This window comes from Haemaphysalis longicornis, unplaced genomic scaffold (assembly GCF_048455015.1).
Source record: "Haemaphysalis longicornis isolate Haplotype H1 unplaced genomic scaffold, Haemaphysalis longicornis Haplotype H1 scaffold_1, whole genome shotgun sequence".
Lineage (NCBI taxonomy): Eukaryota > Metazoa > Arthropoda > Arachnida > Ixodida > Ixodidae > Haemaphysalis > Haemaphysalis longicornis.
Window position 1 is genome coordinate 193,867,825 of NW_027526203.1, and position 17,587 is coordinate 193,885,411.

Sequence of the window (17,587 nt, forward strand, 5' to 3'; positions counted from 1 at the left end):
ACCTTGCGTTCCGCCCGCAGAGTCGTGTGATCGAAACCTGGCGCCGGAAGGTATTATTTTTTTTATATAGTGTAGGGGGAGCGATGCGGACTACGCACGCCAACGCGGGTGACATCGTGAGTTGCTGAAATGCTCTCCATTTAAAACTTCGCCGGGCACCTAGCTAAGACGTGATTTGGGGGCGACAACCGGCGTTTATCGAAGGCTTCCTATTGCGGCACCGTGTTTGCGTCTCTGTCTTCGCTTTCGCGTCTTTGTCTTTTGACGCCCGTTGCCCAGACTGGCAGAGTGCCCAATTTATGTGGCAACTTCCCCATAGCTCGAGATTGCACCTGTTTTACGCACGTGCCGTCACGGTCACCTGTACGCATGAGGGTAATTTTTGTTCCATTCTTGCATGGTGCCTGGTTAGCGCTGTAGTTACGCTCTTGGCTGCTGCTCTTACGACCAGGGGTAAAAAAACATTTCAACTCAATTTTTTGTTTATTTATTTTCTCTCGGCAGTGCCGCCATTTTGGTACCATTCGTGTTGGCGCCGACAACTACGGTCACTTTTCGCGTTTGATGAGACATCTAAGCCTTTCGCCTTAAAGGACCCCTGCAACGCTTTTCTTTGAGGTACTTTTCAGGCTTTACGTCTGTTCTTCGTGTTATGCAGAGACAGACGCCGAAAGAATTATCAAGATCCGTGCAAAAATAAAAGAGTTATTCCATTTTTAAATTTAAAAATACAAGCAAATGCATGGTTGCTCTCTCTCTCGTAAACGGGGCGACCGCTGCTCGGTTTCCCGCTTTCACCGATGACGTTGATTTGCGCGACCAATGCGGACGGCGAAAAATGTGACGTCCCGGAAGTTCTGAGCCCACAGTGGCTAGACCTGAGGGATTGCTTGCCACGCTTTTTGACTGCGTCGTTTCTATGGTTACACCACGGTGGGTTACACTCACGCTGCTGACCCGCACACACCAGTGAACCGCACGTGCCGCCGCCGAAACGCCAGGATGTCCTTTGACGATTTATCGGATTTGGAGCGCGCTCTGCTGCAACGCAGCCGCGTCATGAATGTGGTGCCGTATAGCGACACGCCTACGAAGGAGCCGTGCTGCGCTTCACCGGCTTCACCTGACGATTCCGAGCGTTCCAGCTCGCCCCCGGCGCCCGAGGAACCGCCTTACCCGGACGACGCTGGCTGGTAAATATCGGCAGATACGCGAAAAAGTTGCTTTGTTAGGCTTTCTGATGCGGTGCAACGATTACCGTTTACCTGCAGGTGTCATTGCGGCCGATGTCAGCCGATGGCAGAAGCGGTTGAGCGCCGCTGCTGCTACGACGTACCGCAGTGCGTTACCCGCAGCCCGCAACGGTGCATCACCGAGGACGAGTATTTTTTTATTCTTTGCCTGGACGTAGAAGTCCTGCGGGTTGCATACTACGAGCTTGAAGAACGAGGCGACGTGCCGGACGTTGAAATCCAGAAGTGAGTAATGTTTAATTTCACCTGACTCGCCGTGGTGCTCCCGTCTCCCGCAAAAGTAACAAGTAACAAAAGGCACACTGCGGTTTCAATCAATCAATCAGTTTTATTTCCACCAATGTTCTTACCGTACTTTTTGCCCGCTTTTATGACATTGCGTGCGCAAACTGCATAAAGAACGTTTTTTTTATTTTCTAATTGCACTCCGGACGCGAATCAGCTGTCATAGAAGGCACTAATGACACCTTACTGTACGCTCTCCCAGTTTTTTCATATCACGGTAGCGACGACCGACCGGCATCTTTATTTATCGCGGTGTCCTCATGGGCACGCGCAAGAGCTTCGTCTTTTGCAAGCATCGTCTGCTCCACTATTGGCTTTGTTTACTCGAAACGGAGTTATTTGAAGCACATGCGCATTTCCAATGTGCGTTCGACATGCACGGGCATCAGAAATGTTTACGCTGCTTATAGGTACCGTTGGCGACTAGCAAAACGACCTTCGCAAAAAGAACCAGGTGGTGTGTTGCTCTGACGAGAACAGCATAGCAGACGAGTCCTACAGCAGAAAGTTGTATGTGCGTGCTCTCGCCTTTTCGGCGCTGGACACCGGGATCAGGCGACGACCGGGACCGGTCGTTGCTCCACTGATATTAAAAACTTGCGAGGGTGTTATAATGGCCTTTGGCGACATGCGGCATGTCTGGATAACTGGTGCATCATTGCACGTAAGCTTTATGCACTATTTACCTTATTAGGCAGAATCTCAAGAAAAACTCTTTTTTGAAATTTTGAAAAAAAAAAAAAAAAATTGAACTCGTTTTTTTTTCTCAGGGGTATTTTACTTGCCTTACTGCCAGACACAACGGCAAAGGCCTACAACCTGATGTACTGGTGTACACAGTGGCATAAAAGCATTTTTTTCACTTTGCGGCATTGCACAAACTGTTTTTTATGCGATCCAGCTATTTTTGTCAGGCCCAGTTATTTTTTCACATAACTGGATTACAATGCACGCAAGCATGTGCAGGCCACTACAGAATACTTGGCTCAGCATAAAAGACAAGCCTTTATTGATACACTCCAACAGAATATTTTTGAGGCACTTGCGTTCAAAGTTCCTTGCAAGATCAGCTGTTTCAAACAAACAAGCCCAAATAGGCCATTGTTTTTACACATGCAGCTCCAGAAAACAAACAACCTGTTGACTATACCTAAGTGGCACAAACATCACAGCACTGAATGAATAAAAGTTTTTATTTTCACTGAACAAATAAGGGAAGGAGGATTAACAAAAAAAAAAAAGCTAGAAAAAATCTTGGCCTCCCACAACTGTGCCTAGATCACAAAATACAAAAGGGGATGTGTGTAGCATACTTAAAGGGAATTTTTTTTACTAAAAAAACTGCACACACAGGTAACAAAAACTTGTGGACACTTGTATTCAGTTCACAGCACCATCACACATATTTCAAAAGCAACGAATTCATGACAAAAAGAGAAATGAGATCAGAACAAACTGAACCTTGACCCTTAAAATCGAACATAGCAATATCTAGAAACATACATATAAGTGATTATGCATGGTTACTAAAAAATATCGGCTTAACATCAGTGTCGGCTTTTCATAAGTGGTGCTGTATTTGTTTGATTACTGGGGTTAATAGTCCTGTTTCACAGTGCCCACTTTCTTTAAACAAGTCAGACTGGTTAGATGGGAAGAACCTGGAATAACAGCTGACACTGAAGGTTAGCACAGCCATGTACACAGCATGAAAAGCTATCAAACTGGTTCCCACATTGTACAATAGAATTTGTAGCTGTAACAGTAACGGTCTTTATTTTTTGTTTGCCGACCCAAAAAAACATGCGATACTTGCCTTTGGTGCAATGAGAGATCAGTATCTTGATAGGAAGTAGATAATTGCCCATACATTTTGTTCGCCTGATGCACGTGTCAAAAGTGCCTTCTAGTAATTTCAAGGTGTGATCAAAATCAACAAGGTTCTTATGAAGCAAAAGTAGCTTGGTTCGAGAAATTTTAGTGTTAACCATTCCAAGGACAACAGCCATAATTTGCATAACTTGAAGGATGATTAGTTTTAAGCATCATGAATTCATTACAAATAGATGTACAAAGCAACAATTTTAAATGGCACTACACATAAAAGCGTTTTTAAATAAAACAATCTCTTTTTCTTCTCTTTCAGGAAGTATCGTTACGTTGCATACCGGCAATTTGCAAGATGGATTTGGGGAAGACTGCGGAAAGGCGAAAGGAAGGTCATACCATCTTGTGCAGTTTGGATGATCCGAAAAATGTTTCCATCGGAATCGTACACAGGATTCAAATATCCTGAACTTCAAGGTTGAAGGCCTCACCAAAGAGGAGGAGCATGATTGTACATTTGTTTCCCTGCCACTCCAGCCTTTTGCTCAAAATAATGCTCGCACAATTCACTACAATAAGGACAATAAATTTTGAACAGTTGCATCCTCGCATACTTTTTCCGGCATAGATTCACCTACACAGTACAAAATTTCCACCAATTTCATTTTTGAGGTGCACACCACTCAAAGATCATTTTGAAATAAAAATACACGGCTGAGAAATTGTAATTTTAAATGTTCTTAAAACAATGAACAGGCAGATTAAAGGGACCCTGCAACACTGTCTTCAACCTTTTTTGAAATCTTAAATGCTCGCAGAATTTAGTCACCCAACACACCAAGTACTTAGATTAGGGGGTCGCTATGTACCTCCACCAAAAATAACTGCTCATACGCATCGGATAACTTGTAAACTCGCTAAAAAGATTTTCTCTCTTCCCCAGTCTTGACGTCTTTCGACTGCTTGAATTACGTCATTAAAGCCATGTAGCGGCTGTTGGCCAGTTTTCCTTCAGTTGCGGCAATGAACGCTTTTCAATAGCAACTTTAAAAAAGTCACAAAAACAAAGCAGCAATGAAAGGCGTATGTGGTGCGACGAGCAAATTGCACAGTTCTGCTCCATACTGGCAATAACTATAGCTTTTGCAGTGGTTCCAGACACAAAGGAAGGAGTGAAAGCCCTTATCGAAGGTGTTGCAGGGTCCGTTTAACGCTACGTGGCTAAAGCATGATGCTGAGCGCAAGGACGTGCGTTTGATCAGGGTTGCGGCAGGCCAATGCTTCTTGTTAATTTTGATGAACCTCCTCCTAGTCACAGTGGCTAAGGGCACGCAAAAGATTTCTCCTCTCACAGCTTCTCTGCCCTTCTCCAGCACGCCCAGAGGTGCGCTTGAGGTACAATGAAAGGAAAGGTGGGAGGGCTCGCACTTGCATCATAGTGTAGTAGTACAGGTCCCTTTTTAAAGTTCCTTCAAGTTGTTACATGGTTGCGGCATTTCCTGTACAGCTTCTGAAACACTTAGAAGCATACACTAAAGCTATGGCATACAAGACTGTGCCAGGCCACACTGTAATAATCCAAGTACACTGCAAAGCCTTCTACTGAAGAGCTGCAATGTGTGACAGTTGGCACATTTAAAAAGCAACTCTTTCTCTTTCTGTAAGACCTAAATGTAGACTGTGAACAAGGCCATACTGGTCCTAACTACCACAGAAACTAATCATTTTAGCTGAGGACCAAAATTTCACAACCCACCGCGGTGCCTCAGTGCTAAGGTGTTGTGCTGCTGAGCACGAGGACATGGGTTCGATTCCCTGCCGCAGCGGCCATTTTTCTGATGGAGGCAAAAAGCAAAAATGCTCGTGTGTACGCGCTTTCGGCTCACGTTAAAGATCCCCAGGTGGTCAAAATTAATCCGGAGCCCTCCCCTACGGCACGCCTCATCGCCTGCGTTGCGTCGGTGCGTTAAACCCTACAATCAAATCACCGAAATTTTACAGAGCTTTTGATTACTCAAATGTGTTATGAATGATCCAGAAATTTCACACAACACAGCACCATGCCTGGAATAGTCAACTGCAATGACAGGTTGAGAACGAAAGAAAGGCTCACACCGGTCACTTCACCAAGCTGCACAACCACTTTGCATGGCTTGACATAGCAGACGTAGAACACTGAAGTTGAAAAGAATATTCATGAAGAGGCACACACCGATCACTTCACATCACAGTCATTTTGTCCCACTGCACTCCACCGCCACCATTCACATACCCCTGCACACGTCATCACACGTCACTTATTTCCCCATCATCAAGGTCTGGCATCTGCTTAGAAAAGCGGGATCTGTATGCACAGACGAGATCTGCAGTTGTTTGTCTTGGTCCGTTCAGGCTGGTCATAGGTGCAGGATCATCACTGTGAGGTGGTCCACTCCTTTGGGCTTGCCGGAATGATGGGGTTTCCTCACACACATCCAGCATTTCATGCACCAGTTTGCGAACATACCCTGTGGAGGAAACTTCTATTAGAAGATGTTTGCGCAAAAAATAGTATACTAACCGTAGGTTGGCGGCGTTTTGACCAGGCCCACAACCTCTTTGCCCGGTTGCGCTCTAGGGTGCCCTCCTGAAAGGTCAGGGGAGGCATGGTTTTATACATTGCACTTCTGAAGGTCTGTTTCTCATGCGAAACGAGTAAAAAACTTGCCTGGTAACACAATACAGGTGGAAGAGGTTCCAGGCAGTTTCCATTATTGCAAGCTGCGTGCTCGAGCACCACTGCGTCATCCTGCAAAAATAAACAATTTGGCAATGAAAGTTGTCAGCTGCGTTACAATGTGGCAATGAAAGTTGTCAGCTGCGTTCTGGAAACACTTTTTTCCTTTATACCCCCAAAAATTGTCTACTTTCCAACATTGCACTCGCCACATTTATGTGCCGGTCAGTTTTGGTTTCGAATTTAGAGCAGAAAAGTTTCGCTCAAACGCTACCCAGATTTGGTCAGTTTTTTTTTTTTTTTTTTTCTGGCACCATTCGCAATTCCAAGACACTGACTGCGCAGTGGTGCAGGCCTAAGCGCCGGCTAAGATCACCGTAAGAACCTACTTGGTTCATACCTTACGTTACCTATGCTCAATCTTTTGCGAGCGCACTGCGTTTGCACCGTTGCTTGCTCGGCATTGCACTGTTAACACGCAAGAGCGCTCACAAACGCCGTGTTTTCAGCAAGCTCTGACTTCACAAAATAGAATGGTGAAGGAATTTCAAAAGGCTGCGTCTAGCGTTCCGTCTGCACCAAAGCGCTCGATTCGCCGCAGCAGGAATGTTGCCGTGCACCGCGTCGCTCGATTGCTTATGGTGCTGCAGCGGTGCCGCCGCGGTGCAGAGAACCGCTGCACCTGCTACGGAGGAGGTGCAGCGAATCGCTGCCGTGAGCGTTCGGGCGTTGCGGGTTGGCAGGCGGCTACCGGCAGTTGCGGCGACCGCGTGAAAATGTCCGTCGAGCTCGAAGATGCGTGGGACAAACTTTGCGTCGCCGCTGATGCGTACGACGCAACCCAGATGGCCGTAAACATCCAGTTGTAGAGGACGATAGGCGAGGATGATTAGCAGCCGACTATGCCTGCACCTCGCTCGATTGTAAACACGCAGGGGCGCTACTGACGGTGCAACCGTGATGCACGGCACCGCGGAACCACGCTGCTGCACTGCACCGGCACCACAGAACTTCCTCTGCAACGTTGCCGTGCACCCCTTCTGAATCGAATGGAGCTTTTATTGTCTACACCAAATCCCAGGAGACCAAATCCCAGGACGAGAAAAGGCGGCTAATCGGCTGATTTTGATTTGGCGTTCAGTCAGTCTGGACGGAATTTTAGGCGTTTTTAGCGTTCTGTCTAGACGGAACGCTAGGCACTTCCATTTCAAAAGGACATAGCACGCGCACAGATGCGACAAGGGGGAGAAATTTCACGTCGCACTCACCTCAATGTCACTTCTCATCCGTTCATCGGTAGTGTCCAACAACGTGCGGAGACACGCGCTGGACACAGCACTGCGTCATTATGAAGCCGCCGTCGCTTGTAGCCAGCTCCTTCCCAGGCCTCTGGTACCGCGGAACAAAAGAGTCCGACTCGAAATGTTGCGAGCATATCTGTTGTCGCAGTGGCTTTTCAAGGCCGAGGGCTTCCAGCCAAAGTTTCCGTCGTTCGACAGAAGTCGGAAACCTGTGATAAGACACGCTGCCGGCGCCCTCACTCACACAACCAGGTACTGCGCACTTTCTTTTGCTTGCCATGGCAAGAACGGTTCACAAACGCATGTTGAAACTGCATGCACAGGCGAGGAAAAACGAGCGCGAAAGCTGCTCGCGGCGGCGCGTCAGGCGCGTCGTCACAGAACAGGCAGGATGGCGTCGGCGTTGTGCACCGTGTGCAAAAAATGTGGAGGTGGAAACGCACAAGCGCTTGAAGTGGGGAGATAGTTTGTGCCCTCTATCGCCACTTTTATTCAGTTATTTTCTATTCCGGGTTCATAGTAACTTTGTTGTGATTGTTTCAAAATTGCAAAGGAAAACAAGTTGCTATTAAGGTTTGTTTGGTAAACACAATGGCGCTAGACAAAATATTTCAAAGTGAACCAATCGCGGGGCGCCCGCCCTTCGTCGTCATATCCCCTGGCCTCGGGTGTGACGTCGCGAGCAGCGCGTTTGCCTGCATTTTTGAAATTAAAAATTGAATAACTCTTTTATTTCTGCACCGATCTCGATAATTCTTTTTGCGCCTATCTGTTCACGACACGAAGAAACCATGTACTCGCAGAAAAGTACCTCAAAGAAAAGCGTTGCAGGGGTCCTTTAATAAATGTGTCTGGTTTTTCACAGCTCTGGGTGAAATCATTTTCTTAAAGCGAAGCTTTCTGTATGTGACTGATGGCGTATGTCGCGTCGAAAACGCACTGCAGGACAGCTACTTTCTTTGACGATTATGATGACGATGATCCCGGGTGAAATGAAAGAAAAAACACTTCCGGTGGTCGGAGTCGAACCTGAACCCCTCGCGTTATGAAGCAGACGTCTATCCGATTTCGCCGTTCCGACACGGTCGAAGCAGTTTGGAAGTGGAGAGGGGGCATGCACGTGCAAAATTAGACAGGAAAAGCATGCACCCCTCCGTCTAACGGCGACCATAATTGAACGCGAAGCTTTCTTTGCGCGGAATCAAATGGCGAAGGGTCGAAGTGAAAGCCGCTGCGACCAAAGGCCCGAACTGCGGGCGAGCCAAAGTCCAAAGTCTATATTGTCTGCGAGTCTGAGTCCAAACTCAGACGTCAACCAAGGAAATTCTCACGAGAAAGAGAGAGAGAGAGAGAGAGAGAGAGAACTCTTTAATGTGGGCTGGAGAGGTCAGCTCTGCTAGCGGCAGTTCTTGCTACGCCAGATGGGGATGATTACAATGCAGTGAAGCTTCGCGTTGAACCATCGTCTTTGTTGGACGGAGGAATGTATGATTTTTGTGGGGGAAAAAATGGGAAAGCGTGATTTTTTCACGCTTCTCAAACTTTTATGACATGGTGCATCTCTAGTCCTTTTTTGTGCATGGATTACGAGGCCTTCAGATGCAATGGCCTGTGATGAGTTTATCACATCTCGCAATGCCGCTAGGTCATTATTCCAGAAGTACAGGACATCATGTCACGCAGAGCTTGATGTCGCGTTCTCGCTGACTGAGCTCGAAGAAGCACTGCGAAGGAGTCGCCGCAATGCCGCCGCTGGACCAGACAATGTCACCTACGCTCTTCTTTGCAATCTTGGTACCCGCATGACCATCCATCTGCTACATTTATTCAATGAATTATGGAATTCTGAGGATATCCCCGAGTCTTGGAAGTTATCGAAGATTGTACCTCTCCTTACGCCAGGAAAATCACCATGAGCGATCGACTCGTTTCGGCCTGTCAGCTTGGCCAGTTGCGTAGCCAAGCTATATGAGAGGCTAATTTTTATAGATTAAATTGGTTTTTAGAAACATCTGGGTCTTTTCCATCATGTATGTCAAGATTCCGGCCACGTCGGTGCACTATGGACAGTGTCCTAGACCTGGTGACGTCCATTGAACAAGAGCGCTCTCAAGGAAACATGACGATAGCTGCTTTTCTGGATATTAGTCGGGCATTCGACACGGCAAGTCATTACCACATTTTTGAAGGCCTTGTCGAAATGGGAATTCGTGGCAAAATACTTCTTTGGATTGAGAACTTCTTGAAGAACAGAAGAGTGTACATGTGCACTAGTCAAGGAGACAGCCAACAGCATGCAGTGGAACAAGGGGTTCCTCAGGGAAGCGTGCTAAGTCCGCTGTTGTTTAATGTTGTAATGGCGAAGTTGCCAGCGTTGCTTTCCCCGCAGCTGCACGTAAGCATCTACGCTGATGACATTTGCATTTGGTGCAGCGGTGCTTGTTACTTGTCGATTCAAGCTGACCTCCAAGCTGACATTGACAGCATTGAGAAGTTTCTACTTGCGCGAGGAATGGATGTCTCTGCAACGAAATCAGGCGTGCTTGCTTTCACGCGAAAGAAGTTGCGTGGATTACGGCTCACCATGGGTGGTCAGGAAATACCTCGAGAAAAATGTCACCAGAAAATACCTCGAGAAAAATGTCACAAGTTTCTTGGGATATACATTGACACATCACTCACATGGTGCCGACATATGGATTATCTGCAGGAAAGGGCATCACGTGTAGTCCACGTTTTGCGTTGCCTCACAGGCACCCGATGGGGTTGTTCGTCCGATGCTATGCTTCGACTGCATGCTGCACTTGTCCGTCAGGCCGTTGCCTATTCTATACCTGTTCTGCATGGCCTGTCAAATCGTCAAGAGCAGCGACTGCAAGCATTGGTAACCAGAGGCCTCCGTCTCTTCCTCGGAGTGCCCAGGCCAACGTCGGGAACCATGGTTCTCGCGGAAGCAAGAGAGCCACCCGTAAATGCTTTGCGCGTGCAGGAGGTGCGCCGCCATTACCTGCGCCTGACTACGCAGCATGACTCGCACCCTTTGGTTTCCCGTCTCCAACAGAGTTCAGCGTCAAAGGTTCATCAGGCCATCTTTGGTGATGTCATGGCCCTGCCCGCTGTATCTCAATGGCAACACAGCACTGGGTCGCCTCCATGGACTGTTCCCTCCATTGACACCAAGGCTGATATCCCCGGGATGCCCAAAAAACAATCTATATCTACAGTGGCAGCACGGCAGATGACGCTCAATTACATGCATGAACGTTATGGTGATTATGTGCATATATATACCGATGGATCGTCGACAACCACCTCGTCGTCGTCAGCTTTCACAATACCGAGTCTTCACATCGATCAGGGGGTCAAGCTCTCGCACCCTACATCGTCGACGGCTGCAGAGCTTTACGCAATATATCTTGCAGTCAAATTTATCGCTACAATGACTTCACCGACTAAATGGGCACTTCTCACAGATTCAGAAGCGGCTCTTCAAGCCCTAAATCCAATTGCGGCTTACAGTCATCACAATATCTTGGCAAGACACATCTGTAATGTGATGGCAACTGAAATAGGAAAAACTCAGAAAATAACATTTCAGTGGATTCCCGGGCACATTCGAATAAGAGGAAATTCACGAGCTGACCGACTAGCAGCAACCACTCATTCAAATTCCACGTGTAGCGCCGTGCTTTTTACCAGAGGTGATGTTAAAAATTATTTGAAAAAAACTAAGGACACACATTACTTTGGAAACCAGGTTGACCGATAAATATCGTTCATCGCTGTTATACCAAGTGGACCCGTACCTTACATACCCGTGTGCGTCTCATCTGGGTCGTTCCGTCGACACGTTAATACATCGCCTTCGCCTTGACGTGGCCTACACCAAGAAATTTCTTTACCGTATTCGATTCGCTGATGACACCTGCTGTGCTTGTGGAAACCAGACTGAAGATGTGCATCATGTCCTGCTTGAGTGCCCTCTATATGCGACCGATCGGAAAAAAACTAAGTGATAAGCTTAACCTGCTATCTCGGACACCCCTATCCTTGCCGAAACTGTTGGGTCCGTGGGACAATGTACGCAACCAAACGAAAGCCTTCCTTGCCATAAGGGAATTTTTTCAAATGACGAAGATGTGTGAACACTATAAATGAGTGCACTTTCCTCTGAAACGCTCTGAAATTGGTGTGGAAACACACAAGGGTGTTATGTATATTGACGAAACTATCTGTGTCGCGTCGTGGATGTCGTCTGTATATAGATGTGTATAGTTCTTTTGGTTTTTTTTCACATTATTCCACTGCTGTAAGGACCGCTCCTGTCTCAATGTACTTAATCTAACCCCTTGTGGTTCCTTAGGGCAAGTATTGTACCTTTTGTATACTTCAGTGCCTGGAGTAGCCAGCTCCTGTTTGGGTTGGAGCAAAACTCTCAAATAAATCCTTATTTCTCTCTCTCTCTCTCTCTCTCTCTCTAGTCCTGCTCAGTCGTAGAGCACTCGTCTCGTTACCGGCGACGCAGGGCCGTTGGAAAGGAAAGAGAGAGCTGTAGCGCGACGCAACTCTGTCGGAAATAATTCCCGGTGGTACTTACAATGCACAATCACGGGCCCCACAGGTAAAGGGCAGACTTCTATTTCCAAAAATAGGCGAAATTTATACCGCTTGGCCACTATAAACATAGGCTGGCTATATATAAGCTATAAAGATAAGCTATAAGCATACACAGCTATAAACATATTGTAATGATGTCAGCACCGATAGTCCCCGTCGGGGTGATGACCCTCCTCCCTTCTCGTGGCACTCCAGCCACAGACTGCAACATCATTGTATTTTCTTTCTCTTTTTCAAACTAAAACAAACTGAACAAACGTGACCTGGATTTCGCAGTGTGTGCACAGTTTAAAGAACCAATTTTCTAAGCAGAGCCCATGATTTTTTCCCGCAAGAATTTTTTAGAGCCATGACTAAAGCAAGAAAGAACAGAAGCGCAGATAAAATCATGCTGCCAATGTAACTAGAGGGAAAGACAAAAATCAAATGGTGAAACCAGTCGCATCGTCTGATCATATTTCAGCAAGGAATGGAAGAACGAAAGGTGCAGTATCTGTTGACGAATTGCAATAATAAAAAAAAAATCCACTTACTCGGTATCATTTCAGGTATCCTCGGGTGTGCCTTAATTTCGAAGACTGGCAAATGAAGTGGCAAATGAAGTTACACGACTACCGGAAATACAGCTTCTAAGTGAGGATAAGTTGTACAAAGTTCGGTCCAAGTTTAAAAGAAATTTAAATCTAAAGTAGTCGTATTCGCTTTGTGCTTACGCTTTTTAGGTTAACAGCAGACTTCTTCAAGTTCATGTTAATATCCTGTCGGATAGGGATGATATTTAACAACACTCTGGCGGGCTGCTCGGGCTCATGTTTTAGAAGTTTGTCGGGCTCGGGCCGGGCTCGGGCTCAGATTTTAAAAATACGTCGGGCTCGGGCCGGGCTGGGGCTCAAGCACGGCTCGGGCTCGGGCTCGGGCCGTGCTGCAGTTGCGGGCAGACCACACACTCGTCGGCAGACTGCCGCAATTACCTTCATATCGATCGTAACGCCAGCCCACCCCCACCAAGAGAACGCTGGGTTGAGGTAGCTGGTCAGGAGACAGGGAAAAAGCTTCGTCTCGTCCCCGCGGCAGTGTCGGGCGTCTCCAAAAGATAGCCTAACAAGATGGCCTAACTGACTGGCCCTGCCCAACTGGTTTGTTGGGGGCAGACGCTACCTCGGACATATGCGGTGGCGGAAACCCGGCAGGCATAGCGGCGGCGGTGCCCAGAGGGCTAGCGCAGACGGGCGATGCCGCGACGAGCGACATGAACTCGCACGGCACTGAGCCGCCGTCCGAGGCGTGTACGCGTCCTCAGCAAGGTCCGCCATTGCTCATTAGCGTTGACAAGCCGCCGACAAGCTGTGACAACGGCTCCAGTATTGCGCTGGACAAGCTTTTGAGGTCTTCTAAGTCTAGGCGCAGCTCCACAGCGTCGAACGCTGATAAACTGCTGCTTGCGGGCGCAGTAAATCAAGGGCCCGAATTGAGAGCGAGGGTCGACGAAGGGCAGCGGAAAGCAACTTTGCGTGCGCTGGAGCGTAAAGGAAGCGTATTAAGGCTTCGGCTCCTGGTCATATGCGTGCGGTTCTGGCATTGTGGGTTGCAGAGGCGGATCGCCTGAGGCCTCGTCGAACGCTGAACATCGCGCTTGGCGCAACAACTGAGGTGTGGACTCTCACCTCGAAGCCGCGCCCGATTAAGTCGAGTGTTACGGACGAAAGGGAGGAAGAACTGTGGTGCACTGATTGAACGCTCGTGGGTGGTTCATTCCGCCGCTGTTTTTTTTTTTCTTCCCTGTGCTGAGACGCCACCAGGGGGCTGCGGAGCCCACACCCGCTTCACATGGGCTACTGCTTTGCACCGCCCTGGCTTTGGACCTCCCTGCAGCAGCGCTCTATAATTAGTATCATCGTGTTCGCTAATAGATCAGCTTCACCCTGATACCCGCCACAAAAGCCTTGGACCATTTCTCACCCAGCCGGACCCACCCGAAGTTTCAAGCGGTGAGCGTCTCTGCTAACCCTAACGTTCCAAAGAACACGGCTCAACTGCAATCGTGGACGCCTTCGGGCGCCCGGCCTGCCTCAATACCTGCGCGGAGTCTGGAAGTCGACATGCTAGAATTGACCCAAGCCCCAGCGACATAGGACCCGGACAGCGGCCGCCCGCTCCCAACCTATTACCCCTGGCGTCAGATCTTACGATCGCGCCACAACCAGTGCATCACTCCTTCCACTACCCACGTGCAGCTTCCGTCTCTGCTCCACGCAGGGCAATCCAACCGAAACTCCCCATGAACGACTACAAGGTGATAATCCGCCCGAGGTCCGGCCTACGCGTCGAAGCCTGGCCGGCGCGAACGCTCGCACACAGCCTGCAACAAGCCACCGGCATCCCACCCTCTACGTTCTACGGGCAAGTTATCACCTTCCCGCAACCGCAGCAGAATCTTATCACGACAAGCACCCCTAGCGAAGTATGCGCCGACGCTCTGCGCGAGATCACCACCCTCCACCTTGGCGACACGACATACGATGTCACAGCGTACCTCAAGAACCCCCCGGGGACTTCTCGCGGAGTAATCCAAGGCATCGACCCTGGAACACCTCCTGAGCAACTCCTCGCCATAATTACGTCCACCGGACCGCCCATCATTGAAGCCGGCATGCTCGGCACCTCGGACACAGCAGCACTCACGTTTGACGGTCCTCACGTGCCATTTTACATGAAAGCGTACGGCACCCTGGTACGCTGTCGCCCCTACTGGAATACCTATCAATGCTGTGCGAAGTGCGGCGGCCTCGGACACCGACCCGATGTCTGTCCCAACCCTCAGCCCAACCTGTGCTCCCGGTGACATACCCCCAACCCAGCTCCTGACCACCCCTGCCAACCTCAGTGCCAGCTGTGCGGACTATCCCACCTGATGGCCAGTCGAGAATATCGCCGCAAGCTCAAGCCCCCACCACCGCCAGCGCGCACCCGCCTCCAACGCCAAGCACAAGAAACCCGGCAACCAGCCCTCTCCACACTCCGAAGATCGTCCGGTCCACCCTCCAAGCCCTCTCAGGTGAGCTGGTCAGCTGTAGCCGCCCACACCCCCCACGATGACCCTTTCCCCCCCTTGCCCACCCCTCAAACCACCGTGTTAACTGCTGAATCTTCCGACCTAGCGACTCTTGCACAAGAAAATGCACAACTAAAAGCACAATTAGCCGAAAACGCCAAGCAAATTGCTACCCTCCAGCAACAGCTCTCGGAGCTTAAGACACTTCTGACACAACCACCCACTCCCTTCGTCCCACCCTCACCACCAGCCAATCCAGCAATGCCCGACAATTCCGCACTGGCACCCATTTTCTCTGCCCTGGATGACCTCAAGCTACTTTTTCAAACCAATTTCACGTCCCTGCAAGAAGAAGTCACCTCCCTCTCGGGCCGCATCAAGGTTATAGAATACCGCAACGCTGAAAAAGTAAAACGCAAAAAGCACCGCCCGCCCAGTTCTACCCCTCCACCCCCTACAACCGCTCCACTTGACGAAGCGATCGAGGAAGACTCGGACTGTTTATAATGCCTAAATGTACCCCCTCCCCGTCCCTTCAAATTTGGCATTGGAACTGTCGCTCCTTTCGCAGGAAAAAATCGTCCCTCCACCAGCTTATCGCCGCTAACCCCCCAGCAGTACTCGCCTTACAAGAAGTAGAATTCACCAATCCCTCTCTCCGAGACTACACCACATTTCAAAATGCCAACTCGCCGCGGACCGCCACGTTCGTGCACAATACCTACCCAGCGCAACCTCATCCGCTGCGCACTGCAATTGACTTCATACTAGTAGAACTCTTACCTACCAGCAAGAAGGAACCAAGTGTTTTTATCCTCAACGTCTATTCCCCTCCCTCTGGCAACCTCCAGGAACTTCCTCTACTCCTTCGGAATGCCATTAAATTAGCTAGGCACCACCGATTAGTAATCCTGGGCGATTTTATTGCACCGCACACTGCATGGGGTTATGCGCGCAATGCGAAATCAGGAACTACCCTCTGGGATGCAGCACACCGTCACGGCTTTACTCTTTGCAACATGCCCCTCATCCCGACCCGCCTCGGCTCCAGCGTCACCCGGGATACCACCCCAGACCTAACATTCGTTCGTAACGTCTCCCAATACACATGGCAATGCCTCCCCCATACTCTCGGAGTGATCACAACATCGTTCACCTCACCATTTCGGGCATAAGCAAGACCCAACCAGGCGTCGCCCGCCTCACAGATTGGAAAGCCTTCCGGGATACTATAGAAGCTACCCCACCCGCCAATTCGGACCTCGATGAATGGACGACCACCATTGAACGTGCTCTTCAAAAACACCAAACGAATCCCGATCACGACCGAGTACCCCGCTGTAGATCCGCACCTCGATCACCTTTGGACAGCCAGGCACAGCCTGGTAACACGCTGGAAGCGTAACAAAACAAACCGGCGCCTGAAGTTACGCATAGCTCGCTCACAAAGCAAGCGGAAGACTACGCCCAACAACTAAGTCAGCAGAATCGGCTCCAATTTTGCGCCCAGTTACAAGGAACGCTTAGTACGCGCAAAACCTGGCACCTACTTCGATCACTAATGGGCACCCGAGAGAAGAAGATCACCAATCAACATAACATCCGCCGACTCATGCATGCCTTCCCAGGAGATGAACAAGGCCTCCTCAACACCTTACAACAAAGGTACCAACGTTCTCTACAGACTCCTGTGCCTTCTTATTCGGACTATACTGGTGATCCTAACGCGACGCTGGACACGCCTTTTACCTACGAAGAACTCGAGGCAGCAATCCGCAACCTCACGCGCAACACAGCCCCAGGTCCTGACAAAATCACGAATCGTTTATTACGCAACCTTCCTCCTGCCAGCCTCGACCAGCTCCTGAATCTTATTAATGATCATTGGACACAAGGGACGCTTCCGCCTGCCTGGAAACACGCTGACATCTCACTGATCCCCAAACCTGGCAAACCAATCCAGATACCCAACCTGCGTCCCATCTCCCTTACTTCATGCCTCGGGAAACTGCTTGAACACATGGTTTACAATCGCCTTACGGCGTACATAGAAGATAACAACCTCTTCCCCACGACCATGTATGGCTTTCGACCTCAACTGTCTACCCAAGACGTCCTCCTGCAGCTCAAGGAAGACCTTCTCAATAACCTTCCGAAGCATCACAAACACTGTATCCTCGCTCTCGACATCAAGAGCGCGTTCGATAACGTATCCCACGACGCCCTACTAAACAGCCTGGCCACTCTCCATGTTGGGACACGACTATACAACTATGTGAGAGCCTTCCTTACCAACCGCACCGCTACAGTGGGGATCTCTCATTTACGCACACCCTCCTTCCCAGCGCTTCCCCGAGGAACACCACAAGGCTCCGTCATTTCTCCTTTGCTATTTAACATAGCTCTCAAAGATCTGCCTCCGCTACTGGACACCGTCCCATCCCTCCACCATGCCCTATATGCCGACGACCTACCATATGGACCAACTCAGGTTCCATGGGCGAACAACAAGAATCGCTTCAGCGAGCAAACAAGA

At 49.3% G+C, this 17,587-nt stretch overlaps 1 protein-coding gene and 1 long non-coding RNA gene across 2 annotated transcripts; one reads left to right on the forward strand and one right to left on the reverse strand.

Moving 5' to 3' along the window:
- Positions 1-1,009: 1,009 nt before the first annotated feature.
- LOC144156186 (uncharacterized) lies at positions 1,010-1,482 on the forward strand. The gene is made up of 2 exons (XM_077688057.1): positions 1,010-1,193; positions 1,272-1,482. Exons 1-2 carry the CDS (start codon positions 1,060-1,062, stop codon positions 1,480-1,482), a joined length of 345 nt encoding a protein of 114 aa, XP_077544183.1. The 5' UTR covers positions 1,010-1,059.
- An 883-nt stretch (positions 1,483-2,365) lies between these two features.
- On the reverse strand, positions 2,366-8,184 carry LOC144140537 (uncharacterized). Its single transcript, XR_013316354.1, has 4 exons — positions 7,350-8,184; positions 6,073-6,153; positions 5,926-5,991; positions 2,366-5,872 (listed from the first exon to the last, which is right to left on the reverse strand). It is a non-coding gene; the product is annotated as an uncharacterized LOC144140537 (long non-coding RNA).
- Between the last annotated feature and the right edge of the window lie 9,403 nt (positions 8,185-17,587).

Bases quoted from the DNA above. Each gene is read 5' to 3' on its own strand.
- LOC144156186 (XM_077688057.1), top strand. From the start codon at position 1,060: ATGAATGTGGTGCCGTATAGCGACACGCCTACGAAGGAGCCGTGCTGC. The intron at 1,194-1,271 runs GTAAATATCGGC...GTTTACCTGCAG, and splicing joins TACCCGGACGACGCTGGCTG to GTGTCATTGCGGCCGATGTC.